The 14,583-nt window shown below is 24.9% G+C and overlaps 1 protein-coding gene across 1 annotated transcript in view; it reads right to left on the bottom strand.

Annotated features, from left to right (window-relative positions):
- Nucleotides 1-301: 301 nt before the first annotated feature.
- Nucleotides 302-14,583, bottom strand: part of LOC111623939 (KH domain-containing, RNA-binding, signal transduction-associated protein 2-like) — a 22,998-nt gene continuing 8,716 nt past the window's right edge. Inside the window, exons 2-8 of the mRNA XM_023366680.1 lie at nucleotides 8,145-8,263; nucleotides 1,522-1,638; nucleotides 1,284-1,430; nucleotides 990-1,208; nucleotides 854-909; nucleotides 718-782; nucleotides 302-634 (exon numbers count right to left, since the gene is read on the bottom strand). Of these exons, the coding sequence (XP_023222448.1) occupies nucleotides 543-634; nucleotides 718-782; nucleotides 854-909; nucleotides 990-1,208; nucleotides 1,284-1,430; nucleotides 1,522-1,638; nucleotides 8,145-8,263 (815 nt within the window). The 3' untranslated portion in view covers nucleotides 302-542. The remainder of the gene's footprint in view (nucleotides 635-717; nucleotides 783-853; nucleotides 910-989; nucleotides 1,209-1,283; nucleotides 1,431-1,521; nucleotides 1,639-8,144; nucleotides 8,264-14,583) is intronic.

The following is a 14,583-nucleotide window of genomic DNA, read 5'->3' as shown; positions in this document are numbered from 1 at the left end:
TTTTCTGTTTACAGCGAACGATGCAGTAACAGTTAAACACGATTTTTTTTTTTGCATGAATTTTATTTTCATCTTATCGTTACAGTTATATATACTTAAACACGATTTATATTAATTAGGCAATATTTATCTTTATATCAACGCGAATCGAGTTACAAATCTGAATGAAAAAAATTAGAACATTTGGATACGTAGATAAGACAATAAAATTATATTCTCATTCTTTTTACGATTATTTAATATCATTAATTTAATAATAATAATATTTTAAAAAAAGATTATTTCACGAATTAAATTTATATTTTATGATTTTTTTAACTCGTTTGAAAAAATGCAAATGTATTTTTTTTAATGTTAATTGAAATTTTGTTCGTTTATACTTTGCTGGTGAGATCGAGTTTAACATAAACATTTTTTTCTTTTAATAAAAAAATATTAAATCAATTTTACATAAAATTTTTGTGCATTTTTTTTTAAATTCGGCGTTTCGACTAGATTTACTTTTCCTCGTGTCTTACCTTCTCCATAAAGGTAATGAACATTTAACGGTGTGTAGAGAAATACGGATGATCTCTTCGAAATATTCTCGAGAAAGGTCGATACATCTTACCTCTTACTGAATGCTGCATTTCACCTGAAACGAGTATAAAATTATACATTGTTTTAATAAAATAATGCATTTAAATGCAAACAATTATAAGTCATTTGTATACAAACCATAATCTTTAAAATCGTACAGATCCTCCGATGGCATTGGATAATAATCATAACAGTTCACGTCTCTAAGATACAATTTATAATAAATTTAATCTGATAATATTGGGAAATGTATGCAAAATTTCATAAGATTTACCTAAGTGCACAATATTCTGCATCGCATATATGATCAGAATAAGAATCTTCAGTAACCTAACAAAAGAAAAAAGGAAAATCAACTTATGCTTTTCTTAGAAGTCAAACTTGCTTATTAATGTTTAATTTAAACTTACATAACCATCTTTATCTGCGGGACTCGAACAATTTATAGGATTTCTATATATAATTCGATTATTAACTACAGCTCGACATATTCTTCCACTGGGAGGTGTCAGATTGCAGCCCAGTCTGTTCAATCCATCTTCTAGATGACAGTCTGACCATTGTGGTTCTTCTCCATTAAGTAGAGCTAATTCGCGAAGTTGGTTTTGCCTTATTTCGTCATAATAATCCTAACACGAAGAAAATTTCAATAAGATTATTGACGTAGACAAAATAAAAAACAAAGTTAACGAGATGATACAAACTGGAACTAAAAATCTTTGCAAGTCTCTAAGGGCTTTGGCCATTCTATTATAAGCCTCGTAAACGGGAGCAAATGCGGTAATTTCTACATGTAAATCTTCATTTAGATGATTATATTTTGGATCATTACCCTTACGAAGTTCCTCTTCCTAAAGTATGAATAAAAGAAAAAAAAAAAGATCGTAAACTTTCGGGTAATTTTCGGCTCTGTTATGATAATTGCGATAATAAATCTCTAACCTTAGCCTTATCTCTCATCGAACCACGTCCTAAAACAGCCATTTTGGTTTGTGTTGCTTCTTGTAATCTTTTTAAAGAATTTCCTTTAGGGCCTAGTAATTTGCCTACGAAATTAAACTGAAAAGGAAAATCATTAAAATCATTTTTCTCGCCTTACTCTAATAACAATAACAATAATTATAACGATAATGAAACAAAAGAACAATTTTTTTTTGCCTGGAATAACATAAAAATGAATTTTTACATTTTTTATAATTAAAATAGTATCTAATAAAATTATTTAATTTTAAACTCTTAAATTTCAGTACACAAAAACAGATATATACTTCGAAAACTAACCATAAAAATATGTAATTAATAGAAATTATTCATAGCTTAACTCTCTTACGGTGTATTAATATAATTACAAGTTTTAAAATATAAGTTGTAAAGTTAATTAAAATAAATTGTAGTAGTGATTATTCAATACTTAGTTTTATTAATTTTAAGGTAAATTTTTCTAATACATTTATGATTAAATAAAGTATAATGTGTGATCGTTACTGATATGTCGAATAGAAGATAAATCTTTTTGTTTAATGAGAAGTTTACTTTATAGATTACAGCAATCATTATAACTGTTTACTGAACTTCGAGTATGATGGATCCTATATCCGTGCACAGAATGTGATCCATTTTTCTTTCTTCTTCTTCTAACATATCTTTTGGGTTGTGCTTTTGGTCTTTTATCTGTTTTTATCGAATCCATCGTAGATTTATTATTGCCAAACCTTTTGCGTGTCGATATTCCACTTCTGTCATTTCCAGCAATCCATTGTCTTTATGATAACTGTTGCATTCAACTGGTTTATCTTCAAATTGCTTTTTTATCCGAAGAATTTACATTATAGATACTTTATAAAGTAATATTGGCAAGTAGCTATTTGTACTTACATTCTATTTTCCTTTTAGAATATTTCTTTTTAGGATTTTATTTATTTTTATTATTACTTTTGTAACATAAAGTGTTTTTTTTCAGTTATAAATCTTAGTTATAATTACTTATTATAATAGCAAATATTAATTTATGTTTATTACCATTTAATATTCAGTGTGTTCAATTTGTAAGTATAATTAAATTTTCATATTTTGTAAAAATAAAAATTAAATTTAGAATACGTAAAGATTTTTGAAATTTAATAATTGAACAGTAATAATATTATCTTCATAAATTTATTTAATTTTTAAAGACGATTTTCATAGAGAAATAATTTTTTTTTTGTAAAATAAAAATTAAATTTTATGAACTAAAAAGAAAGATGATTTAACATTTAGCATTGTCATAATTATAGAAAGCATCCAGATTCTAATTAAACTGAAATTAATTGCACTAATTTCAACTTGATGAAATCTGATATTTAAATTAATTAAATAAATTGCACTAAGAATAGTTAAGTTAATTATCAAATATATTTATATTTAACATTAAAAGGATTATATAATGTATTATTAAAATACTGTACATATACACGAACATATTACTGAGTTATCTACTTAAAATCTTAAGAAATATAAATTCGGGTTACTTTATATAGGTCTATTGTTAATTTTCATTAAGTAATAAAAAAATACTGAGATAATAAAAATAGCATTAAGTAAAAGGTGTGTACTGCACAGTAAGAATTAAACTTCAGTTTCCTTACTATTAAAAGAATTTATGAAGACAATAAAACAGTTATTGCACTCCAAAATTAATACTGCGTCAACGAATAAGTCAATATGTTATCTTCTTAAATGCTAAACAGAGTGATAATAAATAGAAAATTAAATTGTAAACGTAGAAGCACTTCTGATCTCATCTTTAGATATGCTAATGAGTAAGAACTAATATAAAATATACCACAATAGTAAATTAATTTAATAGCTGTCTTTATTCTAAATTTTATAAATTTTTAAGTAATTTTTAATCAGAGATGTTAATGATAAAGGTACTAAAATGTTCTTCCTTTACCCTTTCATTATATAAAGGGTGTACAATGTGAAGTGTTACGAACTCGAGTATAACTTGACCTATGCGAACCGTCTTTTTTCCATTTTTATCAGGTGAATGAGGGGATTCACCTGGTTTCAAAGGAGCTTCGTAACAATGAAAAAGTTATGTTATTCTTCGCCCTCTTTCATAGTAGGGCGGAAACTTTAAAAATTCAAATGGAACTCTAGAGAAAAGTGTTTATTTTTAGGTTCTACGGAAAAAAGACAATAAACTTTCATCTAAAGCACTTTTTTTATAACATGAGTCAATTAAAAGTTAGGCACAGTTGGAGCTTACGTTGTTTCAGAATTGTTCAGTCTCTCTCCTTTCAATTGTGCGGTCGACTATAAAAGATGTACCACTAAATCTGAGAAGAAAAATGTGGTTTCAGCAAGATGGTGCTTCACCACGTTTTGCCAGAGATACGTGTACTCTATTAAACTAGGAATTCGGTGACAGATGGATAGGTCGTGGAGGACTCGTTCGATGGCTCCCTCATTCACCTGATCTCACATCTCTCGATTACTTTCTACGGAGATACGTCAAGAAAAAAAAGTGATGTTCCTACCACCTACTTCGAGAGAAAAAAAATCAAACGGAGAAGATGTGAAGCCTGTGCTACAATGGCCACGAAATGTTATGCAGAATCATGCAAAGTTTTATAAAAAGAATAAATAAATGTTTAAAAATAAGTGGCCAACAATTTGAATATTTAATAAAATAAATAAACAGACAAAATAGTGTAGTTACTGCTAGTCTTGTCAATTTGAATATACACTTTTACACTTGATTTAATTTGAAATTTCAAATATAAATTTCCGAGGAGCGAAATAATTTTACCATTGTTATGAAGCTCCTTTAAAACCATAGAAAATTATAAAAAAAAACATATGGTTTGCATCATTCAAGTTGTTCTCGAGTTATTAGCTTGTAACTCTTCACATAAGACACCTTGCATAGCTACATTTATATTATTACATATATGTATAACTATACATATGTATTATGTATAGTTATTAAAAGTTTTGTTAACAGAAGCTTCTTTTGTAAAACATTCTATGTATACACTATTTAAAGAAAACTTTAGATCTAAGCTTAGGTGCAGGGATCTGCGCATAGAGAGGCGTTTTGAATAGGCTCCACGTTTATATTTTGTACTGAGCTCCCCAAAATACGGAACCAATACTGTTCAAACATCATTACTAAATCATTACACTAATCAACACCGTTTAAACAATTTGTTTAGAATATATCTAGTAGATTTTTTAGATATATTGGAAAAAATTGAATCACAGATTATTATCGTACTAATTAAAGTTATTAAAGAAATATTTTACTTTCATAAGTACTTGGAAGATACAGAACTTCGTCAAGAGGACAATGACATTTCAAATAAAAATTTATGTAAATTCTTTTATATCATACTTCAAACAAGTTAGATATCTTCTTAATATGCAAATTAACCGAGATAGTGATTCCTTACAGTCTGATATTTTGTTGATAACTTGGGATCTGTTTTGACTCTCACAAATAAATAAAAACGTAGAACAGTAAGTCTTTAGCCATTTGGGATTTCGGAGAAAACAAGAAACTTATATCTTAACTTTATTGTAAACTGAAAGATAACACGGAATTTAAATTATCAATCAACTCTCTGAGTTAACAAGAGATAACATTTTTTTTTAAATTTTTCTATATCAATGCTACATTAAATATTTTTAATTGTTATGGTTCTGTAACACGGAAGATTTTTGAGGGTTTAACTCCTCTTTCTAATTTTGAAAAAATTTGATAAGAACAAGAGAATTTAATAAGACATTACTATCGATTACACGTATTTGTAGAATCTCTAGTATATAAAAAACATTAATTAGACTTAATTTTCTTTTTTAAGTGTATCGAATATTCACTTTTGTACAAATTAAATTCATAACGATTAAATAATTCTATAGTTTTTTTTATTCTGTAGTATTAAATATCTAGTAATAACATTTTAAATACGGGCATTCTACATATATGAACTGGAAAATTACATAGAATTATTCAATTAGCAGTTGTAAAAAATGAACAAACTAACACAAAAAAAATCTACTGAAGAGATAAACAATGTTATTTTCAATTTACAATAGTTTACAAAATTAGTTTTAATTTTTAATTAATATGAACCATTTCTTGAAATAAAAAATATATATGAAAAAAGCCTTAATTAAAATAAAAACGTTGTTAAATTAATTCATTCAAAAACGATTTCTTCTCGAATTAGTCTTGTTATCTACAGTTAGATGCGTTGAAGTGAAAGTTTTGCTGTAATAAATGGAACTTCTTTTCAAATTTTATCTGTTAAGAAATCTTTACACCATTGTTATTTTTAAATTAAAAAGTAAAATTAAATTTTAGAATTTAAAATGATTAAAGTTTGTTCTGATTAACTTTTAAAATTATTTAACATTAAGATAGAATATTTTGAAAATTATCAATTTGTCTCATGCTTGAATGCATGCTATTCTTTTGTTTACAACAATTGAAAGAAAATAAGTATTTTTATCTAATATTTATGCATTAACTTCAATTTAACCCTGAAAATTTATAACTTTTCTCAATTTATTAAAGAATGAAAAATATAAAGATTAGTAAATTATTATAAGTTTATTATAAAATCCAAAAGAGTGAGAAGCATTTATACGTTTGGTTTATCGTAAGCTAAGACCCACATAGAAGAGCCAATAAGATTTTTTATCTCGGATTCAAGATGCAAAAAGACTTCAAAATTTAATATTTAATATAAAAATCATAATAAGAAAATTATAAAAATTTATTTATATATTTTTCGGGAAAGAGTAGGATTCATATGGTACTGATCTTGGTCCACCTCGTCTCTCTGATTAATGTTGAAAATATGATATATAGATATTAAAACACGCAATTTTCATCACTTGAAGATTGTAAATTTCTATTATAATTAAAGAAAAATCGTGAAGAAAACAATCAAAATTAACTGATATACCGTAAAATTCGGCCGAACGTGTAAATCGATAGGCTTTTAGCTCAAAATTCTGATTTAAGTTTATACTTTCATACAATTCAAACTCCAAATATATAGCAGAGTAGAATTGAAGTGTGGATACAGTGTAAGGCATATCTATATCGAGAATTTTCAAGCTTAAAGACTTATACACCGTAATTTAAAGTACGTTATATACACAAAAGTGAAATAATTAGTAAAATAATATCAAAAGTTATCATTATAAAATAGCTTAATATTATATAATTTAATAACTAAAAGGGATATAATCCAAAATATATTTGATGAAATAAAATACAACATTTTGAAATACTTCTATAAAAAGTTTGATAGTTAAAGATAGTCACATCTTAGATTTTCCAAATAAATTTCTCTTAATAGAATAAATTACAGTATAATATATTGAAAATATTAGGCCTATACAGATTTATATTTCATAATTGCTTGAGTGGATGGGTTTATAAATAAAAAAATTGCAAATCAATAAATAAACAAAGAATTTAATTTCTATTTCTAGATTAAAATTCTTAAGCTTAAAAGATTTATTTTTATCAATATAAATTTTCAACAAGACAATTTTTCTTGACTAAGAATAAAGTATCAGATGAATTTCCATAAATAATTTTATTAATTTATCAAATACGATTTCTATTTCTAGATATAGTAACTTTTATTTTTATTTTCTGCATCAAAAAATAGCTATTATAATTGAAAAATAAATTCTTTTTACAGTCTTCTCACTCGAGACAATTATATTTTCGTTACAGACTCATCTTTCCTTTTCTTAATTATCTGAACGACTAATGATGTCTCTTTCAGCATCCAAATTTTTAAAAGTTTTAACTAGTGATTATTATGTAACCCGAACTCTTAATTCTTCTTCCATAATTTTTTTCCCACTAACTAATTGTTTTTAAATACATTGAACTCATTAGAAAACATTAATATATTATGATGGTTTATGATTATAATAATGTGAAAGTAAAAAATAGCTATTATAAGGATAGAATCGAGAAAATTACGTTCTTTAAATCAATCATGATTTTTTTTTAAATTGAAAATATCTGTCATTTTGAATAGACAGTTATCCTTCTCCGAAGTCTTTTCTAATCTCATCCATATTCATGGTCTTTAATCTTGCTTTTTCACTAGGCTCTCAGTTTAATTATCTTCACTCTTTCTTTTCATTTGTTTTTTTTTTTCTGTTTATCGTGTTTGCTGGTGTAAACACCTGCTGGAAAGTCGGTTTTCAAAATATACATAAAGAAACCTGTTACTAATTTTCTTTTCTTTTTTTTCCCTTTTCCTCTTCTGAATAGAAGCGTTAAATATTCGATTATGCTAAATGAAATGTTTTGAAGTACAATTTTGTTGAAAAATTGTTGAAAACAGATATATAAGAGAATAAATAATTTAACTAAATGACTATATTGATATCATAGATAAATATCTAAAATATCCATTATCATATCTCATACAAGAAAAAATATTTTGAATGTGAATTTGCTCGTTTCATATATCCACTTTTCATAGCCTATTTGTTTAACTGAAATGTCTCAAAATGGGACAAGTGCCAACGACTATACTTACATTTGGATGATCTTTTACAGGTACTACTACTTTTACTTGCAGGCGAATCGATTTACCTTTATGGATGTCAGTAAACGTGGCCGATGTAAACTCCTCTCCACTTTCAATCCTGGAGATTTCTAAAGAAAAAAAAAAGTTTTATATTAAGTAGAAAATAAGCAGATTTCAAATTTGAAATTTTAAAATTTCAGTAAGCTTATACTATAGTTAAAAAAACTAAGTGATATTTTTACATGGGCGGTTTTAGTAGAACCGAGTAAAATCTAGTGTTACTTAGTTTCTATACTAAGCTCGAGTCAAATGTTTATATTTAGATTTAAAAAATTTAAGTATAAACATCCATATTCGAAAAATTTTTATATTTTATTCATATTAAAATGAAAATATAATGTATAAGTCGATAAATTTAATTAGTTGAAGGAACATATCTGATTACTTTTCATTTAAAATATGCCGTACTACAGGATATACGTTACTTTTCTAAAAATTAATTTGCTGGTTAAAAACGTCTTAAATATGAAAAAAAAAACATAACTGCGTTGATCTTGGATGAAATTAACGAGTAATCTAAGAATATTTACTGTAATTTTTTAAAAAAAGCAAACTAATTTAGACGTATTTATTTTTAGTGAATTTTTGCCTTAATTTCTAAAACATATAACGAAAAATTGTAACATTTTTTAAAAAATAAATAAATGTAAGTTTAATTTTAATTAATAAAATAATTAACTATTGATTTTTATTAAAATATAGAGTCAATGATAAGGCTTTTCTCTAAATTCTCAAGCATTAACAGCTCAATAATTTACATTAATGATCAATTAAAATTTGTTCGATGACTTCTGGTTAACGATACGACAGAGTTTTATGCATTTAATTACAAAACTATAATTAGCGGCTGCTATAAATGAAGTTTATAAGTAATTTTGTACTGATTTTCTAATAGATTAAGCTTAATAATGAGAATTAAAATTTAAAGTCTCTATACTTATAATTTCATGAATTTTAAACTAATCATATNATAGTTTAAATTTAATTATTAAAATATTTAATTATTTATATGAATTAGTAAAAGTAACACCGAAAGACGTTAAGTTTGAAATATTACTTTATGATTTATTTATTCAAGATGTTTACATCTCTTGAGATGCCATTCAACATGTTTGTCTCTCTGGAGAGAAATCTATATCTTGAATAATTAAAAGTACGATCATCATAGGAGATATAAATTAACCAAAAAAAGTTTGGGACAAAATTAATTATATGAATCTCAACATTCGATAATTACAATATCCTAAAATTTTAAGGTCAATCCCATTAAAATTCTCTTTTACTTTTAACATAAAATTGATTTAATGAAAAACTTGTAGAACTTTTTTTTTTCTTTTGGAATTTATCATTTACTGTCCTGGAAAAGATCAAGAAGGTCCTATACTTTTTAAAAATGATTTTTTTTTTAATTTTCGTTCGAGGCTGCGTTTAATTTGGTCGTTCAGTGACAAATTGCTGTTTTAAATCGATCAAAACGTCTTGAACTTAAATTATCCTTCCAAATAAATTTTAAGCAGATAATTGAGTTAAGTGTACCAACAGTTCAAGGAAAGGTAAATTTTTTTAAAAAATGGGATTGAAACCACTTGGCGCTAAGCTGATTTATGTCAGTAAGTAGTTTTTGTATCGGTATATGTAATTGAATGATAAATAGTTTACATTTTAAAAAGAGCTTACAGCGGTTTTTTTAGAGAAAAGTCAATAGTTTTATTCCAAAACTGCTCTATTTTGTATTCCCGAATTTCAAAAGTACATTTCTCTTCGGAATATAAATGCTTCTTACTTTCCTTTTTTTTTTAAAAGGAATATAACAGTTTATTCTCGAATAACTTAAACAAAGATAAAAGTTCTAATTATATTCTTAGACGATTTACTCATAAGATAAAACATAATTAGAAATAACGACATTCAATATGTCGACATTAATTACAACCCAGTTTGTTTTAAAATATAATTATTTATTATTATATATTATATATATATATAAAACATAGTTAATTGAAAAATTTTGTTTAGAAAGCAATACTCATTTCTCTATGTATTATAAATGACAACACTCGTACTAAAAAGAAGAAAAAACAGCGAAAGTGCTATCAAAACATACACCTAAGAGTTATTTTTATTCATTATCAGACGAAAAATCTAAACCTGTCATGGTTTCTCGTTGAAAAAATTTGGAGATGAACAAACAACTGCTGAGTTTATTGGAAAATTATCACCGTTACTATTTCTATAGTAACTGTAGAAGCTACATATATATATTATACGAGTATTTATATAAGTTATAAATATAAGCATTATATTATGCTATTAGAGTATACATATAAATTACGAATGAACAGATACTGTAAACATAATTATAAAAAGATATTCTGTATTCACAGAGGATGCAGAAGTAGAACATAATTTATATGTATGCAGAGTGATGGCTAAATTTTGAAAATCTGTAAACATTACCTAACTATACTATATTGATTGTAAACATATATAAAATGTTTTGATGGATTTTGTTTGGTTAAAAACGAATTTTCTTGCGAACATTACTTTCAATAGGATAAGCTTATAGAGATAAAAATTTGTCATTCTTTTCTATAGAAAATACCAATAAAGTTATGTTTGTTGTCTATTTTATTTAGGATAAAATAGAATAAACTTTTTTATTAATATTGTAAAAAGATTTTTTTTTAAATATTTTAAAAAAGTGCTTCAATTGTTTATAACTAAAAAATATTTCTTAAACTTCTCAGAGAATTTTCAATAATATATCAAGATAGGATCGTTGTCTTTCTTTCAGATTTTATAAATTTATTTCTAATAATAATAATAATATTAATAAGTTAAAACAACATTTTAAATATTAAAATGATTTAATAACTTGAATTATCTGAAAGTTTTATAGAACAAGTCTATTTTAAATCGAATTTATATAAGAATATTGAATATTCTAAAAGTTACAAATAATATTTCACTCTTCTCTATCATTTTTCCCTCTCTTGGAAGAGTTAACAAGATTTACTTTAATTTGAATGAACCTGACTAATGTTTAATTGCGCGTGGGATTAGCATGCAAATTGTAGGTCTTATCAATTCCTAGATAAATTATTTGTAATTAATGAATAATCATGTTGTCCCTACTTAAATTTTTTGGAAGGGGAGAAAAAAAACTCTCACGAATTCGTGGCACAGTTTCTTGTTGAGGATAATTAGCGCTATTTATAACGTGCAGTCAACATGTGTGTTAACAGGCATTGCTTGTGACAGAAAAATACAAATTCGACAATTTAATTTTTGTTAAAGTTCCAAACCGACAAGGAAAATGCATTTTTGATGATTTACTGAAACGATCGTTTTATTAAATCAAAGTTAAAAAATAATAATAATANACTTTCAATTTTTTTTTTGTAAAAGTAGAAGAAAATTATTTTTACAAATTAAATTGAAAATAATTTAAAAAATGTGCTTCTTGTAAAAATATCGCTATTCTATGTTAATTTTTTTTCAGTATTTTTTTTTCTTTTCCTTTTCCTGTTGTAATACTTATTCCCGATCAGCAAATAGTTAGGAAATTTTCAACATTCTTCTGTTTGAAATATCGTTACAGGCCAGAAGAGAATTTTCATGGATTTATCCATTCATAAATTTGATATCCTCTTATATGCGGGCTTTTGTCCAAGAAGTGATGTGGACTAGTCAATTTTTGTTGCCTCTATTCTGATGTTCTATCTCATGAGCTATTCTTGTATAGAACGTTATTCTTATCTGTTATATAGTACAATTCTTACAAATAAAAAATATAAAAAAATTCTTTTTGTCGTTTTTGAATTTTCCTACTTTGCAACAGAAATAAAATTGTATACTAGCATTATTTAGAATAGACGATAAAAACTCTTTCTCTTCGTAATATAATTTGTTTAATAGAAAAAAAATTATATAAGCGGTTCTTTGGTGAATAATAGAAAGATTATTAATTAAGGAGAATTTATTGTGTTAACAAATTAAATCTTAAAAAGTATCGATGTTAAGAATAGTGATTAATTATATTTTTCCGAAAGAAATGCGGAGAGAAATTTGTACATGGTGCTGATGATAATCCCAGGTGTTCTTTCATCTCTTTTCTCACTAAAGGAACATCTTTTGTCCATCAGACAAGTGATCTGTAGGACGTCCTTTGAGACAGGAACAATATCAAAAAGATGTTCTTCCATTATGTTTGTTATTCCTTAAGAGAACATCCTCGTAGTCATTTAACACATAGTTCGCACCAGCGACAACAAAAAATAAATACACGTATAATCATACATTACTATAATTCTATCAGTAAAAAATATTCTTTGAGTTATGATTGATTAAACAATTTAATTTTCTAAACTCTCTTGGCGTGAACGGTTTTTACATAAATTTAAATTAATTGAAAATTTTATCCGTTATAATTAGCTGAAAACATACTTAAAATATCTCTTCTATATCCACTTAATTTTCTGTCATATTCAGTTTAAAATTTTATCATTTATTTTCATTTTTACGTGACAAAGTTCGAGTTTTAATGTTTTAAAATTAATTATAATTTTTTTTAATTATTAAATTTATATAAAGTTGTTATTTATATACAATTTAAATATCTTATTTTGTAGGAAATGTGTTACATTTTAGATGTAAATTGTAGAATTATTTCTACTTTTAATAAAGCTTTGTATAAATACTCGAATTTAATGTTAAAATGAACGTATAATGGTTTCTGTTTTAAAATATTTTATAAATTTTATAAATTATTTTTGTTACAAGTTTAAAATATTTAAAAATATATATATTAGACATAAAATATGATAAATGAGACATCAATTTTTGACAAATGAGGGATTTACAGAAAAAACTCAGAGAATTTTCAATAATATATCAAGATAGGATCGTTGTCTTTCTTTCAGATTTTATAAATTTATTTCTAATAATAATAATAATATTAATAAGTTAAAACAACATTTTAAATATTAAAATGATTTAATAACTTGAATTATCTGAAAGTTTTATAGAACAAGTCTATTTTAAATCGAATTTATATAAGATTATTGAATATTCTAAAAGTTACAAATAATATTTCACTCTTCTCTATCATTTTTCCCTCTCTTGGAAGAGTTAACAAGATTTACTTTAATTTGAATGAACCTGACTAATGTTTAATTGCGCGTGGGATTAGCATGCAAATTGTAGGTCTTATCAATTCCTAGATAAATTATTTGTAATTAATGAATAATCATGTTGTCCCTACTTAAATTTTTTGGAAGGGGAGAAAAAAAACTCTCACGAATTCGTGGCACAGTTTCTTGTTGAGGATAATTAGCGCTATTTATAACGTGCAGTCAACATGTGTGTTAACAGGCATTGCTTGTGACAGAAAAATACAAATTCGACAATTTAATTTTTGTTAAAGTTCCAAACCGACAAGGAAAATGCATTTTTGATGATTTACTGAAACGATCGTTTTATTAAATCAAAGTTAAAAAATAATAATAATAATAATTTTAATAGAAAAACTATTAAGGTGACAAAATACAGATTTACTAGAAATCATTAATGATAATGATTTTTTTTTGTAATTTTCTGCTAATGATTAATATCGATCGCTAATGACAAATTAGCGCTTGATATTAAAAAAATTAAAGTAAACGATTTAAAATTTTCGATACGTATAATATATATATATATATATATTTCTAAATATCTTTTAAAAAATGTTCTTTCTCTTAAGATTTATATATTATAAAAAGATATTCTGTATTCACAGAGGATGCAGAAGTAGAACATAATTTATATGTATGCAGAGTGATGGCTAAATTTTGAAAATCTGTAAACATTACCTAACTATACTATATTGATTGTAAACATATATAAAATGTTTTGATGGATTTTGTTTGGTTAAAAACGAATTTTCTTGCGAACATTACTTTCAATAGGATAAGCTTATAGAGATAAAAATTTGTCATTCTTTTCTATAGAAAATACCAATAAAGTTATGTTTGTTGTCTATTTTATTTAGGATAAAATAGAATAAACTTTTTTATTAATATTGTAAAAAGATTTTTTTTTAAATATTTTAAAAAAGTGCTTCAATTGTTATAACTAAAAAATATTTCTTAAACTTAAAATACTTTTTTCTTAACTAGTTTACGATAAAAAATAGCAATAAAATAAAGTATTAAATAAGTAGATAAAAAAGAAAATGACAAATAAACAGCTTAAAAACGATTTATCATACAACAATTTTATGTAAACACGTTAATCTTCTAATAATTGGCAATTGAAATTGCTACGATTGACTTTATTTTCGGAAATAAGTTACTTAAAATTCGTGTAGAAAAATATATGAAATTATTAAATAATAAGAATATTTATT

The sequence above is a fragment of the Centruroides sculpturatus genome, unplaced genomic scaffold (genome assembly GCF_000671375.1).
Source record: "Centruroides sculpturatus isolate CEXI.00-Female unplaced genomic scaffold, Cexi_2.0 scaffold455, whole genome shotgun sequence".
NCBI lineage: Eukaryota > Metazoa > Arthropoda > Arachnida > Scorpiones > Buthidae > Centruroides > Centruroides sculpturatus.
The sequence above is the reverse complement of the archived record's forward strand: the minus strand, read 5'-3'. Positions and strand labels throughout refer to the sequence as shown.